The sequence below is a fragment of the Protopterus annectens genome, chromosome 14.part0 (genome assembly GCF_019279795.1).
Source record: "Protopterus annectens isolate FY-2018-M chromosome 14.part0, PAN1.0, whole genome shotgun sequence".
NCBI classification, from domain to species: domain Eukaryota; kingdom Metazoa; phylum Chordata; order Ceratodontiformes; family Protopteridae; genus Protopterus; species Protopterus annectens.
Window position 1 is genome coordinate 128,370,505 of NC_056748.1, and position 27,469 is coordinate 128,397,973.

At 40.5% G+C, this 27,469-nt stretch overlaps 1 protein-coding gene across 1 annotated transcript in view; it reads left to right on the top strand.

Moving 5' to 3' along the window:
• Positions 1-27,469, top strand: part of LOC122788890 (EF-hand calcium-binding domain-containing protein 6-like) — a 239,817-nt gene that overhangs the window by 179,420 nt on the left and 32,928 nt on the right. The window contains exon 5 of the mRNA XM_044055839.1: positions 3,533-3,702. Coding sequence (XP_043911774.1) covers positions 3,533-3,702 — 170 coding nt within the window. The remainder of the gene's footprint in view (positions 1-3,532; positions 3,703-27,469) is intronic.

The following is a 27,469-nucleotide window of genomic DNA, read 5'->3' on the forward strand; positions in this document are numbered from 1 at the left end:
TTCCCAAAGGGGATAACTATACATTTCTTGGCATTGAGCTTGAGCCCATGGCTCTGGTACCAAGCATCTGTTTCTGTAAGGCCCTTTTGCAGAATATCCACATCATTTGGGGATTCAGTAATGGCCCCCGGTTTGCAGTCATCTGTGAACTTTGTTAGCCAGAGTCCCTTAGTGTTTGCCTGTACTTCAGAAAAGTAGATGCCAAACAAGAGCTGTCCCAGGACTGAACCCTGAGGTACTCCACTTGTCACTTGTCTGGAGCCGGATTTGGAGTTGGCTACTTTTACAATGTGGGTTCTGTCAGTAAGCCAGTTGGCAACCCACTGAGTGATGTAGGGATTAATGCCCAGCTTAGTAAGTTTATCTGTGATTCCAGAGTGGGGGATGGTGTCGAAGGCCTTGGTGAGGTCCAGATAGGCTGTGTGGACTGCCTTACCCTCGTCCACAGCTCTGGAGACTGATTTGAAGAAGTCAATCAGGTTCAGGAGACAAGATCGGCCCTTTATGAACCCAAACTGGGTGGGGTCCAGTGTTTGAAGGTTGCCAATGTCTTTTTTTCTAAGTTCCATGATAATATGTTCCATGGCCTTGCAGATCCGGCTCGTCAGACTGATGGGGCGGTAGTTCCCAGGATCCAAGGTGGATCCTTCCTTGTGGAGTGGGATAACTGTAGCTGTGTGCCACTCAGTGGGCATGAAACCTGAGGTGAGGCTATGATTGGGGTTGGGAGGGTGGCCAAATGGTTAAGGTGTTTGCCTTACAAACACAAGGTGCAGGGTTTGAGTCTCACAAGGGATAATTGTCTAGGCTTAAAATGGCTCACAAGGGCAGTTAGCTTAGTACTAATCTATGAACCTATGAACCTATGAAACATGACACTTAGGTGAGGTATCAGTTCATTTTGTAGTTCATGTAGTACACAGCCCAGGATGTTGTCTGGTCCCATGGATGCTGTATTCTTAGCTTTGGAGAGTGCGTTTTTTACCTGTGTGGCCGTTAGTACTGGAATTTGGCAATCTTTCAGTATTGAGATGGGCCCTTTAAGGGGTGAGAGTGGGATGAAGTTGGCACTGAATCGATCTGCCAGGATATTGGCAATATCCTGGGGATCAGTATATTTAATGCCATTCTGTTATAGCTCAGAGCAGATCTGAGCATTGCCATTTAGATTCTTGACATAGCTATAGAATGCCTTGTGGTTGTCTTTGGAATCTTTGGCAATTTTATTTTCATAACTAGCTTTGGAGAATTTTATGAGGGATCTCAGCTTCTTACTGAAGCTGGTAAGGACGTTTTTTGCATCCTGGGATTTTCCTCTTTTCTGCAACAGTTTCTTCCTTTTGTTGTAAGGTTTGTTTATGGCAGGGGACCACCAGATTGGCTTCCTTTTTTTGGAGGAGAGCGTCCTGGTTCTATTTGGGATGGCACAATTCATGCACAAGTGGATGTGTTCGTACAGTGCCTTAGTGTAGGATTCAGCAGTCAAACTTTCACTTCCCGTCTGCATGGGTGTCACAAAGTTTGTCACTTTTGACTTGAGTAGCATGAAGTGGGCTTTGGAGAAGATTTTTATGGCCATTTCCCTACTGGGGGGTGGGGGAGGGATGTGGATGTCAAGGGTGATTACGTTTATGTTCAGACCTGACCAACGAGGGGGTGACCATAGGTGTGGAGCATCAGTTTCCCATGTTGGTAATGACCAGGTCTAGGATATTGGAGCCCCTGTTGTGAATATGGAATAGTTGATCCAGGGCATTGGAATTTATGAATTCCAAGAACCGTTGGGCAAAGGTGTTGGTACATGAGTAGTTTTCCCAGTTAATGGCAGAGTGGTTGAGATCACCCAGTATTAGGGTGTTTGGTTGTATCTTAATATTTTCCACTATGTTTAAAAAGGTGTAGTGAGAATCTTGGGGCATGGTGGGGGATCTGTAGCAAGCTACAATTTGGATTGCAGTCTTACCTAGTGTTAGTTGCACCTGGAGAATTTCAGATGCATTGTGTTGGGCAACTAGCCTAGTGGTGTAAATATCCTTGGTGAATATGGACACTCCACCACCTTTAGTGTTTTGGTCCTGGTTTGGTGGCCAAAAAGTGTGGTAAGAGTTGTAGCCTGCTATTTCAGGGGTGCTCTCTGGAGCCTTGAACCAGGTCTGAGTTACTGCACAGATATCGATTTTCTGCATTTTTAGAAGTGCCTCGAGAGAGTGCATTTTGAGGTTTAGACTTCTAGCATTGAGTAGCATTACCTTCAGATTTTGCATGCTTGTACCTGTTATGGTGGTGGTTTTGTCCTTTGAACTTTGTCTAAAAAAGGCACTATAGGGGTGGCAAGAGCCTTAGCCAGTAACCTGAATCCCAGGGGCGACAGGTGCAGATCATCTCTGGCAAAGCATCATGGTCTGTCGATCATGTCGTCCAAGGCAGACAGATACTTGATCCCCTTTGAATGACACCAGAAGCTTAGCCAATTGTTGAAGTCAATCATTTTGTCCTTACACTGTGGTATCATTCTGGGCAAAGCCCCCCCCCCAATGTGGAGGGGGGATTTATACCCACAGCCCCCCATAACTATATATACCAACTCTGAGACCACACTACAGTGGGGAAAAGTGCCGACAGGGAATTGTTGGCCAACTAGTTACTTCCCTGTTCTCTGAAATCAATGTTCACTGAATGAATGTTCAATGGTTATGGTTCAATGTTTAGCCATTTGATGGAAATGTTATTCGACTGTTAAACAAAGACCCCTTTCAGTCTGGTCAGCAGTTCACTGGATAAACCATAATAGATCATGAGGTCTAGCAAAGCAATGTGTTATGAAGTTTGGGTTGTTTTACTTAGTGGGCTATGTGAAAAACCTTTCATCACATGGTGGACTATGGAGGACAAAACTAAGCACATGGGAATACAGAGGACCATGTCACTTCTTATAGAACCAACAGAAATATATTAGGCTTATTTAATGACTAGGTGTTGGTTCATTGCATCTCAGTTGGTCTGTATTTAAAATCTCTGACATGTACCATTTTGGATAGCTTTGATAATATAAGAACGTTAATTCTATATAATATAATACTGTCCAGTCAATCCAGCATGTCTGCTTATTATAATATGTTTGTATGCTGACTGTTCATATGTAACTTGTCAATGTTTTTGTTTTTTCACCATTGTATGCTCAGTCATTATTTCTCATTATTGCATGCTCAGACTATTCATTACACTATTTTAATTTTTTTTAATTTTACTATGTATATATTTATGTTATTATTTTCTTTCTGTATCTTATGGGGGTTTTTTCCCTGGACCTCTTCTGAAAAAAGGTTTTTCCACTTAGTTGGACTTGCTCAGTCAACAAACGTGATAAGCAAATAAATATTGCTTCAGTTTCAGTAATTCTCATTCAAATATGACAAATCTGTATTAGAAACAACTCCATTAGGTATGTGTGATCCATTGTAAATGCATTTTAACAGCTTTTGCAGACTGAAGTAATTTTACCACGGTCATTAACCCTGTAAGTTTATCTTAGGTGGCATTGAGTTTGGATGATCTCTGGACTCATTTTCAAGAACTGGATACAAATAATTCTGGATTTGTCAGCAAAGAAGATTTCAGAGATGTGCTAACCGAACTTTGTCCTGAATTAAATAATTACCAGTTTGAGATGATCGCTAACAAATTTCACCATGAAGAAAATCAGTAAGTCTTCTTGCTAATGTTTGTTTAATAGTTCACAGTAACATTGCATTTCTTAAAATCATTAAATATATGCAACAGTTAAAATGTCTTACCGCATGCTGTTGCTTAGCATTTCCCGAATATCTACCCTTATTGCGCTGATTGAATGGAATATGTGAGAGTGACTAATACATTTAAAGAAATTGGCATATAAATGACGGTGTATTTTTGATAACACTGGTAAGTGAAACTGCTAGTATGAACAGATGTCATAATAAATGAAGACAGTACTATAATCATCTATAAATGGTGATTTTCATAGCTTAGTAACAACACAGCTATGAGAAATACATTGCTTTTGCTGGCAACAAATGCCTTCTTCCACTAAAGCCATCAAATGAGTGGCACAGTCTCAAATGTACAGATTTACATGGGCAATCCATGCATTGTTGTTGTCTGATTTGCACTACATTTGAAAATTCAGATGCATACAGTCACACAAACGCAGATACACTGATGCACGCTCATGCACCTAAGATCTCCAGAATCTGAGCCAACATTGGGATTAACAGAACCAGGAAGCCTTCGTAGAATTCATGCATTAAAGTATTAGTGGAAGATCCACATAGTTAATAAACTTAACTCAATAAAATGGGCAAAGTCTGAAGGCCTCCTACCAGGATTAAATAGAGTTGGGAGGACTAAAAAGAGGAAGTAGGGTCAGTGGTCAGTGAAGTTAATAAAATCAAATATCCCACACAGGATTAATTGAAATTTGAGCGGCGCAGTAGTGCAGCAGTTAATTCTGTCACCTCACAGCAAGAGGTTCTCCAGTTAAATTCTTGGCTGGGGTGCCCTCTTTGTAGAGTCTGCATGTCCTCCCTGCATTCATGTGGATTTCCTGTGGGTGCTCCGATTTCCTCCCACATTCCAATGACCTACATATGGAGCATTTCTCCCAAGGCCTCCACTGAAAATATGATCTGTACTAGTCAGACTTTCCTTTTCAGCAAATGTTAAATAAATAAATAAATAAATAAATGAAAACGTTTGTTTACAAGATTACCAGAATCACAGCCTGTAGGAAAGCAGAAGATGATCTGGTGGAACAGGAATAAGACTGGAGAACATGAATACATCCACCCAAGAGATGGATAGACTCCATGAGGAAAGACCTGTGACAGTCAAGAATGTAGAAGAGTGGCACTGAATCAAGAGTGATGGTGACAGTGAAAGGGACACTCTGACCCCATGTAGATAAAGTGGGAAAAGGGGGGGGGGGCTGATCATAATGATGATGATGATGAAAAGTAAAGCAAAACAGTCTCTGGATGTTTCAATCCCCCTTTAGCAGCAGATCAAGTGACAGCAACATTTACTGGTGCTATATCTATTATAGAAATGAATGCAGCTAAATACCAAGCTTTGCTATATAAAATGTTATTCCATACAGGCGTTTCTAAATGACTCAACATCTTGTGGGCTTTCACTCAAAGTACACAGTGGCTTAAACACTGTCCAAAATTTGCTAGGAAAACAGTCTCTGGTAAAAGGCTCACTCCTGGAGTTCTCAATGGAATATTTCAACCTTCTGTCTGGTCTTCTTGTGTAGTACATGGTGTTCTACCACCTAGAAATGTAGTCTTCCAATTCTCCTTAGCAAGGCTGAATGTTTTCTGCTGTAGTCTTTCCTTTCTTTTCCTTAGCCCTTTTTTGTAGCTCAGCAATTCATTTATTATCAGTCCTACTCAATCCTTTCTTCAGCCAGGTGAGCTCCATACTTCATTTTAAACTAATATTGCTTATAACTTACATTGAATACTGCTATACAACTGCACACACTTTAGTTAAAAATGATATACAGTTTCATAAATTCATCGTCACAGTCACAACTACACAAAACGTTATACAATGTTTATAGGCTTAACATGTCACAATGTCACAAATTCCCCCATCCTAATACAAAACCAGAGGTTTAGGACTCGCAATGATGGTAGCTGGACTTTTCTTTAACTACCCATAAGCATATGTGAAGATCCTTTGTGCTGTCAAGGGAAACACACTTCTCCTGTGTGTCTACTTTAAGCTACTCCTTTACTAATCGCTGTATCCCTTCTTCTGATTCCTGGTATCTTATAAGACTTAGGCATAAATGCCACTTGTGATGCAGCCATGACATGATGCTGAATGGAACTAGTACTGTAAGGCAGCTCTGCAAACACTGTCCTGCTCCCCAAACAACAGCTCCTCTTTGGTTGTTTTTGCACTATGAGTGCTACCATTTTCCACCTTTTTCGTTAAGTTATCCACACCACGTTAAATGGGACGTTCCTGTTTTACAAATGTGTCTTGCAATTCCTGCAGGTGCCAATAACAAAAGGTGGATAACTGGACTCATTCGTTAATAATCCACGATTACTCCAGTAAAATGGGCAGACATCTCCAAAAGGAAGTACTCTTTCCACACAAGGAATAATAAATGGAGGTGCTGATTTTATTAATAATTAAAGCTTCAAATGTAAATAAATATCTTTTCGTCCAGCAGCAAACAGTCAGGACTTCATCAGAATACATTTTCAAGTAAAACCCAACTCCTTTTATAAAGCAATCCCACATACTTAATGAGACTAATTAATTAATAATAATTAGGGTAGGATGGCTTTAAAAACTCATGGTTCTATTTAAATGTCTTACATGTGTACTGGCCTAATTGTTTTTATTATTATTAATAAAATTAGTGCCTCCATTTATTATTCCCTGTGTGGAAAGATTACTTCCTTTTTGGAGCTGAGAGCCCATTCTGGTGGAGTAATTGTGGGTTGTTATTAATGAATTCCTACAGGTACACAGAAATAGTTCAATTTATTTTAGCTCTATGATTCGTTTTCTTTCCTAGGAAATGTTACGCACATCTTCTGCATTTTATCCTGCAAACTACTTTCATTTTCTGAATGCTTGCTTGCATGCAGAATTTTTGGATAACCTTTAACACTCCCCATCTATTCTTTCTAAAGGGCTTATTTACAAGCTTTTGCCTTATGCACAGTCTATGGTTGTCAGCAAATTCACTGCATTGTTGACATGTTTGTACAGAAAGGCAAAATGTTCCTCCATCTTTCGCCTTAGAACTAGTCTTTATTACAGTCATAGGGCTCTCATCTTTGGGTTTTACTAACATTTTAGAATTCATAACTCCTGTTGCTGATCACCAGTTTTAATTTTGACACCGATATCATAACATCTATACTTGGCACGTTCTTGTTTGTTATTGCAGATGCCACTGTGTACTACTCATGTATCTGCATGAAGTCTTTTATACCTAAGTTAGCCTGTTCTTTAGCTAGAAGTTTCAGGTTAGATCCTTGTATGATACAGGTCTTCTACTCACTTTGAATTCCACAGACTTCTGATCCTTCTCTGTGGCATTCTGAGTCTGACTTCTTACACAGAAGGATACTATATTAATACAACCCATCTGTCTTTTTAAAGTTTATGAGGCTTAACGGTAAATCCACTAAGTCAGGATTATTTTTTTCAATAACCTCCAACAAAACAGAGGGTGTACCTTTTTCCCATAAATAATGCCTATGCAGCTTTTCATATGTCTTGCCCTGCTAAAGTCGCCCTCTGTTTTATTTTCTAGACTATTAGCACGGTCCTTTTGAATGCTCTGCTTTCTTTTAGGATGCCGTCTCCCTGCCTTGCTTTGACTGGATACTTCCATTTGACTTCATTTCCTTCCCCGCGTTGCCCTTTTCCAGGAAATGATGTCTCAGAACACAGTTTAGCAACAATTTTACTTTTTTTCTTGATTTACAGATTCCTGCTGCTCAGTGCCCACCTTAAATTCTACCATCTGCTTTGCACTACCAAAAACTGGCTCAGAACTTTGCATTTTCTTGGTTCTGAATGTTCTTACTCATGTGTTTCTTTTCATATTTTTATCCTCTCTTCTTCTTATTGTTAATTTATGTGTGTACTTTTGCCTTGCACTGATTTTTAATTCAAAATTTCTTACCAGTTTATCATCAGTTCCTATAGTTCATTCTCATACATTTGTGTTTCTGTTGCTCTGCCACTGGGTCATGCTTCTGATAACAGACATAATCCTTTTAACTGTTTAACTACAATACAATTTTGACTCTTTTAACTCCTTTTGTTTTGTTCTTTGCCTCATTTAATTTTCCCTTGATATACAGAACTTTTTTTTCTTTCGCTTAGAATTCCTGTGTTATAGCTCAACTGGAATTTTTCGATGCCTCTGCACAAGGTTATCTTGCCTCTCATAATTATATGCTCCTGTCTCTTTTGTCTCAGTGTTCTTCTCCGTGAGTTTCTTGGTGAAGGAGCCCTTCTGTTCACTGTCGTTTTCTTCTCTAAGAGGCTTTCCTTCATCATCAGGGTAAACACAGCACTGCCCTCTTAGGTGTTTTTTGTTATGTATATCCTTCTTAAAAGGGTATCTAAGAACACATTTTATTTATCTTTGCTCCATTTCCATTACTTATAATTACCTGCACCCTCTCACTTAAATTCACTAATGCCCTCTGAAAAGGTACATCAGAACAAATTTCATCTACCATTGTAATTGTTCCATACAGTCTTGATTTTTCTGTCTTGTATAGACATGGCTTAAAACTCTGATCAGGTAAACTTGACAGAATGTTAAGAATTCTGTCCATGGTATACATTTTCCTTTCTTCATATGGTTTCTCATTTAAAATACTTTCTGAATTTACTCTCTTAAAATGCAGTGTCTCAATGAGTAATTCCTTTTCTTCAGTTCTGCTAATTACATCTTCTGATTGCCTTGGAACACTTCAAGGCTATAATGACTGATGTTCATCGTGCTATACTGCTGCAGTCATCACACTTGGGTTATCTTGTCATCAGGTGGTCCCACAGTCGGCCGAATCCCAAAGTCCTGGTCCGGCGTCGGTTGTCATCGCCTCTTCCCTGACGTCAGTGCGACAGGGGTATAAAAGAGACAGCCGACACCATTTTCTTCAGTCTTTCTTGCCGCGCGGTGCCCGAAGCAGAAGCAGTTCGTAAGTGCTGGTCGGTCAGCTCCTGAAATTTTCGAACTGAGTTTCAGCCCGAAGTCTTCTCTAAAGCTAAGTACCCCGTTGGGGAAACTTTTCTTACCTCAGACCGATGTCAGACAAAGTTAATAATTGTATTTCTTGTGGGAAGCAAATACCTCATAAAGATTTTCATTCTTATTGTATTCCTTGCCTAGGCCCAGACCACGACGTCTCTGGTTGTCGGTTTTGTGCTAGGTCCAACAAACGTACAATTAAGCGTCGGGCAGAATTTGCCCAGCATTATTTTGGCAGAAAATTTAACTATAGCATGCCGTTGGAGCAACCAACATCAGCAATGATTAAAAAATGCAAAGATAAGGATCGGCAGCCAAGGCTAAAACCAGATACCGAGGCCTCAGCAAGGCCTGACGCCAGTTCTCCGGTTTTCAGCAAGGCACCTTCGCAGTCCCTGACTACCGCAAATTCAGAAATTCTGACGGCCTCCCAAACCGAAGCAGTTGGGCCCCAGGAACCGGTTCCACATCACTCCTCGGACACCAGCCCCGACAGGGATCCGGAATTTTTGGATAGGCCTTCGGTCTCTGAAGGTGTTTTCAAACCGACAACTATCTCTGCCAAGCCTTATGCTAAACTCAAAGCCCCCTTGAAAGTTAAAAAAAATGGGGCCTCACACTCCTCCACAGGCCCCTATGCCTAAAAAACAGATGCTAAAGATAGCTGAGAATTTAATTACCCTTATCAGGGGATCCCAACCCCCACCTGACAAAAGGCCTAGACTGGAGGAAGATTATCCTTCCTCTGACCAAGCATCTATTTCCTCAGGCAACTCTGACTACCAGGATTACTCCTTCCCTCCTTATGAAGACTCAGATGCTGAAGAGTCCATTCCCTCTGTCTCCCCCCCTGAAGACTACTCTTTTGGGGAAACTTTACACACCATGAGGGAACACTTCCACTGGGAAGGCCAAGATTACTCTGACTCTAAGAAAAGACTCCGTGAGTTTCTTCTTCTTCCACAGCATAGACCCCTGGCAATTCCTCCAGTTTTAGACATTTTGGATGATGTCTACACCGAATCTAGTCTAAACCCAGACTCCTTACCTCCTGAACCAGCTAAACCAGACAGATACTACCAAGTTCCTGATTCTCATAAGTTTCTATACAAAAGCCCTACTGCAGACCCCGAAACCATTTCCCAGGGTCCCAAAGGGGTTAAGGCCTCTACTGCTAAGAATCCACTTCCTTCTGAAAGAGATTCCAGAGCATTAGAAAGATGGCGAAAGAAAGTGTATACGTCTGCCACTTTGGCCATGAGGGCATTAAACTGCCAATTCCACATGCTAAAATACCAACAGTATTTGATTACACAGTTAAAGCAGAAACTGATCCCTCAGACAGATCAACTTGATTTTAAAGAGATGCAGGATTTGCTGCATGCAGCAGAACAGGTGGGAAAGCATACCTTACAGTGTGGTTTTGATTCATTGGAAGCCTGCTGTAGAGCAGCTGTCACAGGGTCTGTAATACGTAGGCATGCTTGGCTTAAAGAACAAGCCTTACCAGTACATGTCAAAGCAAAGTTATTGGATGCTCCATTGCAGAAAGATGTGTTATTTGGTGTCAAAGCAGAGGAAGTTTTAAAGAAAATGGAAGAAAAGGCAAAATCTATGCAAACAGTTAAAGATTTTTTACAGGTACAACCTCCTCGTTTCAGCAGAAACTGGCCATCAAAAAACTGGTCCTTTCCTGCATCAGACAGACTCCAAAGAGGTAGGTACAGGCGCCCAAGGGGCAGAGGCCAGCCACAAGGTTCTTTCAGGCCTAGACAATGGCATACAACAACTCAAAGAGGTGGAGACGAAAGATCTCAACCCTTCAGGAAACAAACACAATGACTTCCCTCTCCACCTGCCAAGCAAAATTGCCCTGGCAGCACCTTTGGGAGGAAAACTGGCTCTATTTCCACAAAATTGGCGCATCATAACAAAGGACAAATGGATTCTGGACATTATTACCCGAGGCTACAGATTTCATTTCCACACTTTACCACGGATGAGAGGCATGCCAAATCTGCCTCCAAACCAATGGGCAGAGGCTCAAACGCAAATTTCAGCTCTCATGGATATGAAAGCAATTCAAGAGGTACCTACAAAACAGCAAGGTCAAGGTTTTTACTCAAAACTGTTTCTAGTCCCAAGAAAGGACAAAGCCTGGAGGCCCATCTTAGACCTCTCAATTCTGAACACATACCTGGAGATACCCAAGTTCAAAATGCTCACTCTACAGCAGCTCCTTCCCATGCTGGGCAAAGAGTCTTGGCTGGTAACATTGGACCTCAAAGAGGCATACCTGCATGCCCCTATCAGACAAGATTGCAGAAGATACCTCAGATTTTTGGCAGGTACAACGCATTATAAATTCTCTGCATTGCCCTTTGGCTTATCTACTGTGCCCAGAGTATTTACGAAATGCCTGGCATCAGTAATTGCATATTGCAGACAACGAGGAATACAAATTTATCCATATCTGGACTGCCTGATCCAAGTGGACAGCAAGGACATTCTATTACAGAATCTGGCTTTTGTAACACAGCTGCTCAGTTGCCTAGGGTACACAGTAAACAAAACTAATACCCTCGCAACAGATAATATTCCTGGGTGCCAGCTTAAATACAACAGCCCAGATGGCTTACCTCATGCCAGACAAGCAAAAACAATTGATTCAATACTTCAAAAGGATAGCAACTTTTACCCAGCTCACTGCAAGGAAAATCCTGCAGGCATTGGGGTTCATGGCATCATGCATTCAACTAATCCCATATGCAAAGCTGCATATGAGAAAATTACAATGGTACCTGAAAAGTGTATGGTCTCAACACAGGCACAGCCTCAAAACAAGTATACCTATCATTCCCTGTCTTCAAAAAGAGTTCCTGTGGTGGACTCAAGCATGTCAAATAAACAAGGGTCTTCCTTTCGTCTTACCTCCAGCAAACCAAACCATAACAACAGATTCTTCAGACTATGCCTGGGGAGCACACATGGCAGGACAGTGCATACAGGGCAAATGGTCTGCAAAACAAATGCATCTTCACATCAACCAAAAGGAGATGCTAGCTGTGCAAAATGCACTGACAGCCTTCAAGGACCTCTTGCATCCAGGACAACTACTAATAAGGACAGACAACGCCACAGTGATGTGGTACATAAACAAACAAGGAGGAACACACTCCTACCCTTTATGCAGACAGGCAATGACCTTGCGGAACACAGCACTTACTTACCAAGTGCAACTGCAAGCACAATTCCTGCCAGGAAAGGAAAACATATTGGCAGATGAATTAAGCAGAAATATGGCAGATCCTCACGAGTGGAGACTACACCCACAAGTATTTTCAATGATAACTCAAAGATGGGGATGTCCAGACATAGATCTATTTGCCTCCCCCAACAATTACCAATTACAAAAATTCTGCACAAGGGCTTATAACTCCCTAGCCTGGAAAGTGGACGCTCTATCATTCAGTTGGATAACACTGACAGTCTATGCCTTCCCTCCGCTACCTCTATTGACCAAGGTATTATTGAAGGTCAGAGCAGAGAGACCACAAATAATACTCATTGCTCCGGACTGGCCACGCCAGCACTGGTACCCATTACTAAGGAACATGACTCACAGCCCTCCATGGATCTTGCCTCAATTCCCACTACTGTTGACTCAGAAAAATTCTCAAACCCATCACAGCCAGCTCAGAACTTTAAATTTAGCTGCATGGAGAATTCCTTAAATTATCAATCAACACTTCTCTCAAAGGACGTCCTGAATGTCATTTTGGAAGCCAGGAGGCCCAGCACCAGGAAGACTTACTCAGACAAATGGAAAAGATTTTGTGCATGGCACCAGGCTAAAGGTCAAAATCCCTGGATACCAAACATTCCTCACATACTGCAATACCTAACTGAGATGCTACAAAAAGGCCTTTCCTTCTCCTCCATTAAGATCCATGCTTCAGCCATTTCAGCTCAATATAATATGGATCCTCCAATTTTCTTACACCCTTTACTTAGGCAGTTTCTCAGAGGGGCTAAGAATATAAAACCCCCCAGAAAACCACCAACACCAACTTGGGACCTGAACTTCATTTTAGAAAAGTTAACACTGCCTCCTTTCGAACCAGCCTTCTCAGCAGAACTACAATACCTGTCTTGGAAAACAGCCTTGTTACTGGCTATTACCTCAGCACGCAGGGTCTCAGAACTACAGGCACTTATGGCAGTGGAACCTTTCATCATTTTCCATCAGGACAGAGTCTCTTTGCGAACTAACCCTACCTTCATGCCCAAGGTAGTATCCAGTGTGGCTTTGAATCAGACCATTCATTTACCCACCTTTTATCCTAACCCACAGAATAAAGGAGAAAGGCTCCTTCACTCTTTGGACATTCACAGACAGCTACGTTACTATTTAGATAAGACAAAGATCTTCAGAAAAACTGACCAACTCTTTGTATCATATGCTGCAGGTTCACAAGGAAAGGCTATTTCAAAACAGACCATCTCCAAATGGATAGCACATTGCATCTGCTTTTGCTACTCGCACCATGGGAAGGCAGTGCCTGTCAATATTAGATCCCATTCCACCAGGGCTACTGCAACCTCAGCAGCCTTTCTCAGGGGGGTTCCAACCAAGGACATTCTGGAGGCAGCTACTTGGAGTTCAGTGCACACCTTTACCAAGCACTACCACCATCCATTATACTCAAAAACCAGAGCTGGTTTTGCCACTGCAGTTCTGCAGGGCATCCTAGCATCACCTAACCCAGTTTAGTAACAGCCACCCTTCCATAGCTTTGGGATTCTACCCAAGTGTGATGACTGCAGCAGTATAGCACGATGAACATAGTACAGTTTTGTACTTACCATAAATGTAGATGTTCGAGTGGTTATACTGCTGCAGTCCAGGTTACCCTCCCTCCATCCACTCTGCATACCAGGGTGTTAGTTACAACTCCATGTACATCAATCAGTTGGAAGCATGTCTATATGGTGTATTTGCTAACAGCTATTACTATTGTTTATATACTAAGATATTGTTGCATAGCCATTGTATTTCCTTCCTAGTTGGGGGCACCTGACATCTGGGGCAAGAAAAACTGAAGAAAATGGCGTCGGCTGTCTCTTTTATACCCCTGTCGCACTGACATCAGGGAAGAGGTGATGACAACCGACGCCGGACCAGGACTTTGGGATTCGGCCGACTGCGGGACTGCCTGACGACAGGATAACCCAAGTGTGATGACTGCAGCAGTATAACCACTCGAACATCTACATTTATGGTAGGTACAAAACTGTACTTTCTATTCCCTGAATTATAAAAATTTCAAGTTACACTATCTTACAGTGAAACTTTTACTTTTACTGGCTTTACTCTTCCATGTTGCAATGTTATAGCAGGTAGAAATATTTTATTATAGTGTCAAGTCTGTCACTTCTATAGGCTTTTGTAGGTGGATGCATCTCAGAAGGATGTAATATTTTGATGTGCAAATGCTTCAGTTATTCTGTTGTTGCACCTATAAGCTGTCCAGTAATATGAGGTACACTGATATATCTTAAATGCTGTATGCTTTTCTACTCTCTGTGTCTCCAAGATCATCTTTGTACCTTTAGGACTTTCCAAAAGTATACCTGGATCTTTTATTTCAGTGGATGTATCTGGTATTTCTCTGCATCTTTTGTTTAACTTGGGTGAATACATCTCTGTAGGCTTATTTTCTTGGTTGCTATCCTAACCATACTTATAAGGTGAACTGTCAAACATTTTCCTTCCTCATTTTTAAATGCTTCTAGCTTTTCTGCTTCTGGACTATCATTCTGTTTTGGTGACCACTTTTCTAGATCTTCTGACCAAGCAAACATTCTAGTTACTATAGGAATTCATGTACATTTTATTAGGGGAGCTAATGAATACTCCTTCAACTCTTTGTCACTATCAGCAGAGGTATCTAATAATGCATTAAGCTGACTCCTCTCATCTTGGCTAAAATGGTATATCTTTAAGCACCCCATGTTGTTTGTATTCTTTGTTATCAGTACTAGTAGCCATTTGCTAAAACATTTTTAGTCTAATACCCCTTTCTACACTTCTAATTGGCTTACATTAAATTCTCCTTTGTGTAAGCTTAACATACATTTTTATTTTCCATGTTTTAGCAGTCTTAGAATATGCTTCATCATCACCATCATCATCATTATTATTATTACTATTATTATTTTCAATTATCTCATTTCTAGAATATAACCTTGACCCAGATCTTGTTACAAAACCCTCTCTTATTATACAGAAAACGATTTACCTAATTATGTTTCCTAATATTACACAACATTGTTTTTGTACTTATTTGTTATAGTAAGATTTATGCAGCTTACTGGTTCAGTCCTGCCAACATTTTTTATTTTTATTTATTTATTTTACATTTGTTAACTGGGATGGTCCGACTGGGCGAGGTCCATTTACAGCGGAGGCCTAGATGTAATCAAATATGCTTTCAGAGCTACATTGACCAAGCAAAGAAAATAGTGTAGAATTAGAAACTTCAAAATGAACTAAGATTAGGAGCGGGGTAAATTTGCCAGCTAAATATGACATTGAGTCCTACCAAATGATTCCCATAGATAGGACAACATATGTATGGGAATCTTTTGATAGGACTCAGTGCATGTATACACACACACACACACACACACACACACACACACACACACACACACACACACACACACACACACATGCATACACACACACACACACATGCACACACACACACACACACACACACACACACACACACACACACACACACACACACACACACACACACACGATTGCACTCACACTCACATCCATTAAACCATTCACATACAGATGCACACACCTACTTGACTCCTCACTGTCAGACAGACAAAAATTCACATGTCCCTTGCATATACTCACTCACACACACTCTGCTCCCACTGTGCTACTAAATTCCTCTGTATGTACCTCTTCCACAATGACTGAATATGGTCATCCACATTGCAGAGGTGGCGATGAAGATCTACACATCTGAGCAATTTCATGAATGATTTCCTGAAGATATGACTAATTAGCATATGTATTTCCCCCAGACTTCCTTATTAGCATACTGCATAGCGAAGGAGTCACCCTAAATAGTGCTGCATGTCTTCTTGCTGAGAACGATAACACACCATGTCAAGTCTGTCTCTAAGTTCAAAAAAGTTACTACCTTTATAAATTCCAGCCCTGGTGTCACCACAAACTCAGCTATGAGACTGGCTTCCCCTTTTACCAGCTGAACAAATGTAAATCAAAGCCAACAGTTTCATGTTACCAGGTTGCCTCATCACACCAAAACACACATTTCAACATTATCCTGCCATGATGAAGACGATTCCAAATACATATTGAATGCTTTAGTAAAGATGGCATATCTGGGAAATAATCTATAACAATTAACAATGTAAACATTTAAATAATTTGTCCAGAGCAGCAGGGGACTAATTAATCTTTCCTGAAGTCTTTGATACCAGGAACGCACTTCTTTTCTGTGATATTTACTCCAAAACCCTGCATTGAAAATATATATAATTTGCAATGTCTCCAAACTGATGTGTTTGAGTTTCAAAAATGTAAAATAGGAACGTTCTTCCACAGATGATAGGCAGAGCTGTAGCTAGCTTATCTAGGCATCGAAGCTTAGGGTTACCACCTGTCCCACTTAACTGACACAAGAATAAGCTTTTATATAGGCAAAAAAAAGTAAGTTATGGTGGCAACCCTATCTAAGCTACTTCATGATCAGGTGCCCCTCGACTCTAAGTTTAGGAGCAAAAAAAGTTCTGCTTTTAAAAATGAAAGACTGTAACAAACCACTTACTATATTTGTTGCAAGCAGCTTGCTATAGCTTATATAATGCAGGAAGTGATGAAGCAAGTATTGCTTCAGTCTTGACAGGCTGCAAAAGCAATGTTGGAATTCATCTTCATACAAGTATTAAGAAATGCTTGTACAGAAATAAATGCAGGTACTCCTCTACCAACAAATCAGCATTTGGTGACCATGCCCCTTAAGATCTGCTTGGGATAGCTGCCCCCTTTGCCCACCATACCTGGGCGTCCGCTGATAGACTATACTTCAGTTGAACTTTTGACAGTCGTTCTGTTGATGTTGATTTTGTATTGCAGATTTAGGAAATAAATTGTATTTTTTTTACAAAAAAAAAAAAGAGTAGCATTAATGCCAATTAAAGGTTTACAGCACTGAAACAGTGAATGACAGACTTACTACTAAGACGTTTTCTCCAAACTATTGTGCTAAAAACATAATTCATGTGATTTAAAATATCTTCAAATGATGTGAGTTACAAAAATTGTAAAACAAAGACATTCTTCCTTAGATGCTGAACTATACACTAGTTGAGCTGTATATATTCTTTCTTTTTAATATTGTAGATTTATGAAAGAAAGTTGTATTTTTGCCAATAATTACTTTCATTATACTGAAACCAAGGGTTAAATCTGTGTAAACATGCATGATATACCCAAGGTATCAGTGCAAAAAGTGTTCACCTCTTTGATAGGTTTCCAATAATGCATGACAACATTTTTTTCTGATCCCCTCTGACCATTAAACCTCCACCTGCTGCTCAGTTGGTTTGTTCAGCTATCTAGGGGTGATGGCTCCATCACCCATTCATTTTTCTGGCACTGAGGATCAGGTCAGCTGGAAGTGGTGCTGTAATTTATGTAGGGGACTGGGATTTTTCTTTTACATCCTATCAGCTTATTCACACACCTGAAACATCCAAGGGATTTACCTGAATTGGACTATAATGATGTATGTACGTGCCTCCATGCATATGTAATCAAATAACCATATCTTTTGTAGAGTGCACTTCTCTGTGCTGTCTGGTCTCTACCAAGGGTTCGACCATAGCTTAAGTGCCCAGGCACATGCCCTGTTGAATTCTACAGCCACAGCATTCCTCTATTCTCCAGTACTAGCTCCAATAGTGGCCCCACTGGTTGAGTTCAGATCCCCTGAGGTCATAGTCAGGGCTTTATCTATCTATGCCAACAAAGCTGTCACGCATGACAAGACTGGGCAGTGCATCACTTTATTTATTTATTTCCATTTCTTAGCAGGATGATCCAACTGAGCAAAAACTGCCCCTTTTTAGCAGTCCTGTGGAGAAAAGCTGTAGACATGACAATACAAATATAGTTCAGTAACATCTGTTTTATATATATATATATATATGTATGTGTGTGTGTGTGTGTGTGTGTGTGTGTGTGTGTGTGTGTGTGTGTGTGTATATATATATATATATATATATATATATATATATATATATATATATATATATATATATATATATATATATATATATATATATCTATATGGGATCTGGTCTGGACACATGCTCGACTAGCATATGTCTGAATCACAAAACATCGAACACACATACATGAAAGCGCTTAACATCAACAAGTGCTTCCGTGTATGTGTGCCTGTTTCGTAGATTGGACTACAGTGCTGGTAAGGGAAAATTCCCTTTTCCCCACTGTAGTGCGATCGCGGAGTGAGAATAATAAAGTAGGGGGTGTGGGGGATGCTGGGGGGTGAAGCCTCCCTGCAGAAACATAGATTTTTTTTTTGAACTACACATACACGGAAAGCACTTTTTGATGTTAAGTGCTTTTGTGTATGTGTGTTCGATGTTTTGTGATTCGGACATATGCTAGTCGAGAATGTGTCCTAGACCCATATAGAGATATATATATATAAGTATTCCTAATACAGAAATTACAATGATAAAAACAAATATTATGAAATGTTTATATATATATATATATATATATATATATATATATATATATATATATATATATATATATATGTAACACTGTATATATTTATACTTCTGAACATTACAATATATATTTTCATTCTTCAAAGTTAATATGATAATTTATTAGTTATCTAAATGTACTGTAGCACTCCAAAGAATGTGCATCTGTTACCATAAACATAGGAGAGTATTCTAGAAATTAATTGATACAATATTAATAAGAATTGAAAATGGATTACTAGAATGTTAATATAGGGTAGAGGTCAGTAGATAGTATAAAGAAGTAAGGCACATAGTATTTGATGACTTGACAATAGCTTATGTCTCTCATTTTCACTGGAGTAGAGCCAAGAAGTCATTAAATATTTTTTAAGCATTTAATAAAGGAGTTTTGAATTGCTTTCAGTTCTAATCTCCAAAGGAACAGCATTCTTTAAATATGCTATATATACAGTAGGTAGTGAACCTCCATAGTGATTACCGGATTTGTCTGAAGAGATTAAATGTAAGCCCTGAGATATGAGAGGTCCTTGGCAGTTGTACTTAATAACAATGAAGTTTATAGCAGTGATTTTGTTATGGTAATACTGAATGGTATATGTAGTTTTCAAATGGGCATAGTTTGATACAATATGGGTTTCAAAAGCTGGAGCTGTAAGAGGGCTGAGTAGCTAAGAGATTTATGTGGTTGACTTATGACCAATTTGGAGAATGTCACTGTTTCCTAATTGTCCCAGAGGACTGTCTAGTTGAACGATTTGCTAATAGTCACACAGCAGGCAAATCAAGGCTGAGTTAATCAAACCACAGACTATGTGAAGCAGCTAATTAACAGCTTTAATCTTCTCTGCAAACTGCCAGGTCTGCTATAACAAACATTAATTTTATTTAGGTAACCTGCTAAAGGATTTTTTTTAATTTTTGTTAATTGCATTTATGATTATCTGTGATGTGTTTTTGAGGTGTGTATTAGTATTTAACAGCATTATCTTGTTTTGATAGGAATCAATATTAGTTGTGAATCTGTAGCCTAACCTACAGTTTAGAAGAGGAAGTTTGTGTTACTAGTTATAATTGATTATTTTGCTGACAAAGCATATGATGGTAGAGTCGTCAATGTATTGTATGATTTCTTGTGCATGTCATTAGTATAAATATTAAATAACAATGGGACAAAATGGATTCCTGTGAGACTCTTATGTTACTTGGAATGAAGATGAAGTAAGAGTCTTTCTTCTTTACAGTTTGCAATCTGTCTTAAAGGTAGCTTTTGAACCATCATTGTATAGGCATTGTAATGTCTAGTTTTGACAGCCATTTGAGGAATTGTTCATGGGCGACACTATCAAAGTCTTTTGAGAGGTTTAAGAATAGAACTGCAATTATTGCTTGAGAGTTCAGTTGTTTATGTCTAATAGTTAAGAAGGAGAGGATCAAATACATGTGCTATGGCCTGGGTGGAAGCCATGTTGTTTAAGGAACAGATGATTATTCGTAATTAGGTATTTAGGAGTTGCACAGTAATGCATTTTTGAAGTATGTTTGAGAGGAAAATAGGATTCGGTCAAGTCTGAAATGGATCCTGCTTTTTGGATAAGGATGATATATGATTGTTTCCAGGTTAGTGGAACATCGTGTTTTCTCACTGAGCTATTACCGAGAAAGGCTGTTGGGTAGGCTGTTGAGTTGGCAGCAACTTTGAGGTAGTTTGGTGGTGGCAGATCAGATGACTAGTTAGTTTGCATTTCTTTAGAAATTCCTTTAGCTATTCGGTGGATAGCGGCTGGATAGCAGAATGATCATGGACTATTTTTAAGTTGTTATTACTGTTTATCTCTTGTTGTATAATATGGCCATATGAAGTGAGGTTAGTTTTTCTAGCTATGCTGTGATCTAATTTGTATGATAGTAGGCTTTGCTGTATCTTATTATTTGAGTTTATTAGCTTGTTGAGATTCTTTCAGATGTTTTAGGAATCCTCAGAATTTAATGTTTGCAGTTTATTTTGTTTGGAAAGCTGTTGGAGTCCATTGTGCCTCCCTTGCCTTCCAGGCCCTATCTATTTATGTCAGAAGTTACTTAGTTTCTGTGTTAAACTAGAAAGCTGGAGATATTTTAATTTTTCTTTTACAGGAAAAGGTATTTAGAATACCTAAGAAGGTGTTACTGAAATAGTTAACAGCTATATCTGTCTGAGAGGCTTCCAATTACATTGGGGCAGTAGGGAATTCAGGACAGTATTTGAAAAAAAAATGTTCTTAGAATGTATCCAAATGAATGTAAAGAGATTTAGTACTTTGGTCTGTGGCCATAATATGTAAATTAGTTAATGATCATTACAAATATCAGGGAAGGTGCCCGCCTTATAAGCAAGTTTTGTGTTTTTTGATTAATATCCAATCTTGGATACTTTTCGTTTCTGTCGCCTTGCTGATTCAAGTGTGCTTAGTAGTTGATTGAGCTAGACTATATACAGTTATGGATGGGTAGTATGAATGAGAAGATGTGTCGCTTGGCAAGTTAAACCAGTCAATATTTGCATCACCCAGTATGACTGTGCCCTATTAAAAGGTTGTGTTGGTCTATAACAGGGTATTTTTAAGAATGTCTGTGTTATTTGCAATGTGATTTGGTGGGATATATATGCAAAAACATACTGTGTAGTATCTGATGTATATTAGTCTTAATAGAGGCTATTAATATCCTAGGATTCAAAAATGAGGTATTTGAGTGGTAAACAGTGTTACATCTAGGTTATTGAAATTTAGTGCTGGTATTCCATGACTCTTTTTGTTAGGCTGTCCATTCTTTAGACTATATCTCCTGTGGATAGCATTTAGTCATCTGCTATAGTGGGTTTGAGCCATGATTCAGTTGTACTTAATATATCTGGTCTGCAGTGCATGTTCTAGGCATGCAGTTGTGATATTTTATTACAGATGTTTTTAAAATTTGGATGACTTTTTTTAGCCATTGTAAACTGTATTTTGCATAGTTTTGGTATTGTAAATAGTTTGGATCTGGATTTGGATGAATATCTATGCAAGTTGGGAGATGACAGGAATGTGCCTTATTTTATTAATGAGATGCAGACAGATGATTTAAAGTACTAGGCCAGATTCATTAACACCTACACTGTGTATACTAAGTGTTACACCAAGTGTTCATGGTCTGTATTCAAAAACATCCCTATCACATTTTTTGTGCTTTTTAGTCACTCAGAAAGAATACATTAAATGTACAGGTAGTCTACACTTTGTGGTAGCCTTTATAAATCTCCCTAGATATTTAAGGCTACAAGAAAGTCATTAGGAAAACTAAAATTAGGAGGAAGAAGGTTGGAGTTAGGCTTGTGTTGTCTGTTCACTCAGAGTGGTGTACACTTAGTGTACAGTTATTGCTGACATTAATAAATCCCAGGGAGTGTTCTTTGGAATGAGATTTTGGTTTCAGGGGTGGCCACGGTGGTGCAGTGGTTAGCATTGTTGCCTCACAGCAAGAGGTTCTCTGGTTCGATCCTTGGCTGGGGTGCCTTCTGTGCGGAGTCTGCATGTCCTCCCTGTGGTTGCGTGGGTTTCCTCCGGGTGCTCCGGTTTCCTCCCACATCCCAAAGACATGCTGCAGGTGGATTGGACACTCTAAATTGGCCCAAGGTGTGAGTGCATGTGTGTGCCTTCTGTGGAAGGTTGGGCATCAGGCTGGCAACTCAACACTGTAAAACTCCACTGCCAATCATGAGCGGACAGGTGATCTGCTGTGGCTACCCCTAACCGGGAAAAGCCGAAAGAAGAAGATAGTGAGCATATGTCATTAGCTGGGTAGTTTGGTTAACATGAACCTTTATTACTGGACAATTCCTACAAGGTGTTTTAACTGTAGGATGATCATGGTATTATTGTAGTGAAATGTAATAAGCCTATCAAGGGAGCAGAATAGATAATGTTAGAGTGGTTATTTTTGTTTTTAGGATTGGACAGTATTTGTTTCCTTGAGCTATTAAAATTAATTTTGGGAAATCAGCTTCACCATTCTTGTTCTAGGTCTTTCATTGTTGTAATTAGCTCTGTTATCATGCACTTTTTTTTGGGGGGGGGCATTAGTGGAAATGTAGTATGTGATGCGAGTCTATATCATATGTTCAAAGTTATAAAACTTCGAAAATATGTAAAAAAAAAAAAAACCCAAACCCAAAACTAATAGCTGTAGGCAGGGGGGCAAGCCCCCTGCATCCCGAATGTGGAGGCCTGCATCCCCCACACCCCCCGTTCTTTAAATATACCAACTCTGAGACCGCACTACAGTGCAGTAAGGGAAATCTTCCATTTACTGCACTATAGTACGGTGTCGGAGTTGGTATATTTAAAGAGCGGGTGTGTGTGCGCATGTGTGTGTGTGTGTGTGTGTGTGTGTGTGTGTGTGTGTGTGTGTGTGTGTGTGTGTGTGTGTGTGTGTGTGTGTGTGCGTGTGTGTGTGTGTGTGTATGTGTGTGTATGTGTGTGCGCACATGTATGCGTGTGTTTCCAGAGATGGACTGGCATTTCTCCCAGCACTAGTTCAATGATTTAAAGGTTATTTAGTAATATATCTGAATAAAATATCCCTTTGGGGATCAAATCAAGCAACCAGTAAGACTGTAAATTGAAACACCTACTACTTAAAAGTCCTTTAATGCCTTAAGGAATAGGAACTTAAAGCACCTCCTAAGTGAATGCAGAAGACCATAGTACTAAAGCTCTTTTGGTAGCAAAACCTACAGTTCAGGAGCATAGAAAGGAAGTCAACTATTTTTTATTCTGATGAAGTCCCTGTCTTTTCAGTGAAAACACTCAATCACTCATTTTTAATAAAGATTCTTTCAGTGATTGCATGTGCAGAGTACAAGAGAAGGCCGATAATATACTGACAGCCCTGGGCTTTCAGATAAGTGGGGTACTGATCATCAAAGAAACTTAAGTGAACTGATATTTGACAAAGACCTTGTGCATAGCACATGCAATTGGAGTAATATTGTCTATATTTAGAAATTTCTGTGAGAAACCTTATAGGTTCATAGGTTCATAGGTTCCTACTAGGCTATCTGCCCTTGGGCATTTATAAGCCTAGCCAGAGTGTGTTTGGCTTTCGCCACCCATTTTAAATTAATTTTGCTATGCCCTTTTTCGAGGTTAGTATACTGTGCCTCTGTCTAACAGTGACACAGAAGTGATACCCGGGGTAAACCTACGATCTCCCATCCACTCATCAAGATTCCTCTTGAAGAGAGTCAATGAGGGACTCTGCCTAACCTGGACTGGGATTTTATTCCAGAGTGAAGGGAGCCTCTGGGTTATGAATCTGTCCCTCCAGCATGTCCTATTTGTTTCAGTGCTGAGGTTCAAGTCTCTCGAGCGTAGCTCGATGGGATTTGGATTTTCTGAGGTGCAGCATGTCCATTAATTCCGGGTTGGACATGGCTTTATACGTCAGGCACAGATCGCCTCTGAGCAGGCGGTATGCCACTGAGTAGAGCTGGAGTTTCTTTAACCTGGCAGCATATGGCATCTGTTTGAGCCCTTTGATCCTCTTGGTGAGGTACTTTTGGGGTCTTTCCAGTTGCTGCAGGTGTCTGGTAAGGTACATCCCAAAAGGGGCATTGTACTCAATTATGGGCCTGATGAGGGATGAGTAAAGAGGCACGACGACCTCCCCTGATCTAGATGTGAATCCCTTCATGATTAGGTGGGCTATATAAAATGTTTTTCTAACCACTTTGGCCATGTGGTTGTCAAATGAGAGATTGCTATCAACTTGTGTCCCCAGGTCCCTAATTACTTCTTCTGTACTTAATGGATTACCACCTATGTGGTAATTTGTGGGCACTTTGTTTTTGCCAAAGGGGATGACTATACACTTTTTGGCGTTTAGCTTGAGGCCATGACTCTGGCACCAGTTGTCTGTTTCTATGAGGCCCTTTTGGAGGATGCTTGTGTCCGCTGGAGAGTCGATTATGGCGCCCAGTTTGCAGTCATCTGTGAACTTGGTCAGCCACAGTCCTTCTGTGTTGGCCTGTACCTCTGAGAAATATATACCGAACAAGAGAGGTCCCAGGACTGAGCCTTGTGGGATGCCACTTGTAACTGGTTTGGAGTCTGACATGGCTCCAGCAATTCTAACCATGTGGGTTCTGTCCTTGAGCCAGTTTGCAACCCATCTAGTGACATAGGGGTTATATTTAAGCTGGTGAGCTTATCGTTAATGCCCGAGTGGGGTATTGTATCGAAGGCTTTTGCGAGGTCCAGGTAGGCTGTGTGGACCACCTTCCCCTCGTCAATGGCCTTGGTGACTGTTTCAAAGAAATCAACCAGGTTTAAGAGGCAGGATCTGCCCTTAACAAAGCCGAACTGGGTAGGATCCAGTGTCTGTAGATCCCCAATATCTTTATTTATGAGGTCCATGATGATTCTTTCCATAGCTTTGCAGACCAAGCTAGTCAGGCTTATGGGGCGATAGTTTCTAGGATCAGTTGAGGCACCACCTTTGTGGAGAGGGACCACTGTTGCTGTACGCCACTCTTTGGGTACATATCCTGTAGTAAGGCTGAGACTGAACAGTAGTTTTATGTTTGGGTTTAGCTCTTCTTGGAGTTCATGTAGGATGCAGCCTGGGACACTGACTGGTCCCATTGATGCTGTGTTTTTTGCTTTGGAGAGGGCAGCTCTTACCTGAGCATCTGAGATGTCAGGGGGGCAGCACTCTGCTGGGATAGATATTTGCCCTTTTGGTGGGGAGGGGGGGTTTGCACTGAACCTGTCAGCTAGGATGTTGGCAATGTCTGTGGGTTTGGTGTATTTTTTGTCATTTTGGACTAATTCTGAGCATATCTGTGAATTCCCACCCAGGTTTCTAACATAACTAAAGAAAGCCTTGTGATTATCCTTAGTGTCCTGTGCAATTTTTCTCTCGTAGCTGGCCTTAGACAATTTTATGAGTGCCCGTAGTTTTTTGCTAATACTGATCAGAGATGCCTTCCCTTTTTGGGATTTTGCTCTATCATGTAGTAGCTTTCTCCTTCTATTGTATAGTTTGTTTATGGCTGGGGTCCACCAGACAGGATGTCTGCCTTTGGAGGATTGGGTCTTGGTTTTATTTGGGATTGCATGATCCATGCATTCCTGAAGGTGTTCATAGAATGCGTTTATAAAGGATTCTGCGGTCTGGGCCGTATTTTCCACAGGCCTGTGGGCTTTGAAGGATTCCACCTCGGTTTTGAGGAGTGTGAAATTTGCTTTAGAGAAGTTTTTCACTGTGGTTTTCAGGGCAGGAGGTGGAGTTGGGATGTGAATATCCAGTGAGATTAGTTTATGGTCTGATCTTACCAGTGAGGGATACACTTCTGGTCTGGAGCATAGAGTCCGCATGTTGGTGATGATCAGGTCCAGTATGTTTTCCCCTCTTGTGGGAGTGGTAACAAGTTGTTCCATAGCATTTGAGTTTATAAATTCTAGGAACCTTTGGGCTAGGGTGTTGGAGCTAGAGTAATGCTCCCAGTCTATGTTTGGGTAGTTGAAGTCGCCCAATGTAATGGTGTTTGGAGAGACCTTCATATTTTCCAGTGTTCTCAGGAAGGCCGAGTGGGGTTCCTGGGTTTGGGAGGGTGGTCTGTAGCAGGCTATAAACTGGAAGGCAGTTTTACCCACTGTTAGTTGCACATGGATAGTCTCTGATGCTTCGTGCTGTGCCACCAACCTGGAGGTGTGTGTATCTTTGACGAATATTGATACTCCCCTTCCTTTTGTGTTTCGGTCCAAGTTTTGGGGCCGAAAAGCATGGTATGAGGTATAACCTGGTAGTGCTGGGGTGCTCTCGGGAGCCTTGAACCAGGTTTCTGTTACTGCACAGATATCGATGTTCTCCATGCTAAGGAGAGTTTTGAGTGTATGCATCTTGAGGTTGAGTAGCATTACTCTTAGTTTCTTATCCCTTGTGATACCTGTGGAGGTGGGTTTGTCTTTTGAGCCTTGCCTAAAAAAGGCACTATGGGGGTAGCAAGAGCCTTTGGCAATATCCGAAAGCCCAGGGGTGACAGGTGCAAGCCGTCCCTAGCGAAGCATCGTGGCTTGTCGAGCATGTCATCCCAGGCTGACAGGCATTGGATCCCCTTTGAATGACACCAATACTTAAGCCAATTGTTGAAATTGATCATCTTGTCTTCATATTGTGGCATCATTCTTGGTGAGGGTAAGATGATACTCAAGGTCAGGGTCATACTGGCCTGGGCTACATGCTCAGAGAGCTCCTCTATGTCTCTTTTCATGTAGTCCAGGGAGGTACATCTCAGGTCATTCACACCAGCATGGACAATGACTGAGTCATATTTGTACTTGCCTTGGAGTGACCTGAGTGCTTGTGTTATGTGTGTGTTATGCTTGTTAATGAATTCTGCATCTGATTTAGCCTACTGAATTCAGCGCTGAAAGCCAGATACAATGGGCATTGTACTGGTCTAAATGAGGAACGGTCTAGGCCTGCATGACCATTAGTAGTTCAACAGGTGGAATACGGTGCATGTGATGTTCCGGAAGTAGTGAGAGCAAGACTGGAGAACATCTGACATGTGATCATGGAAAGACTGGTTCTGTGCCTTATGTCCATTGCTTTCCAGGATAGGATCAGGTGTCCCCGTGACTAAGAAGAGGATAAAGTGGTTACTAAAAGTGAAATAGTGACCAGATTACTGCCACTAACCAATCAGCACATTGCACTAGCAGCAGTACAGAGGCTTTTACACTCCTCTTACTTTATCTAAGATCAACGCAATAAGCATTCAAATAAGATTTATACTTTATTTCCTTT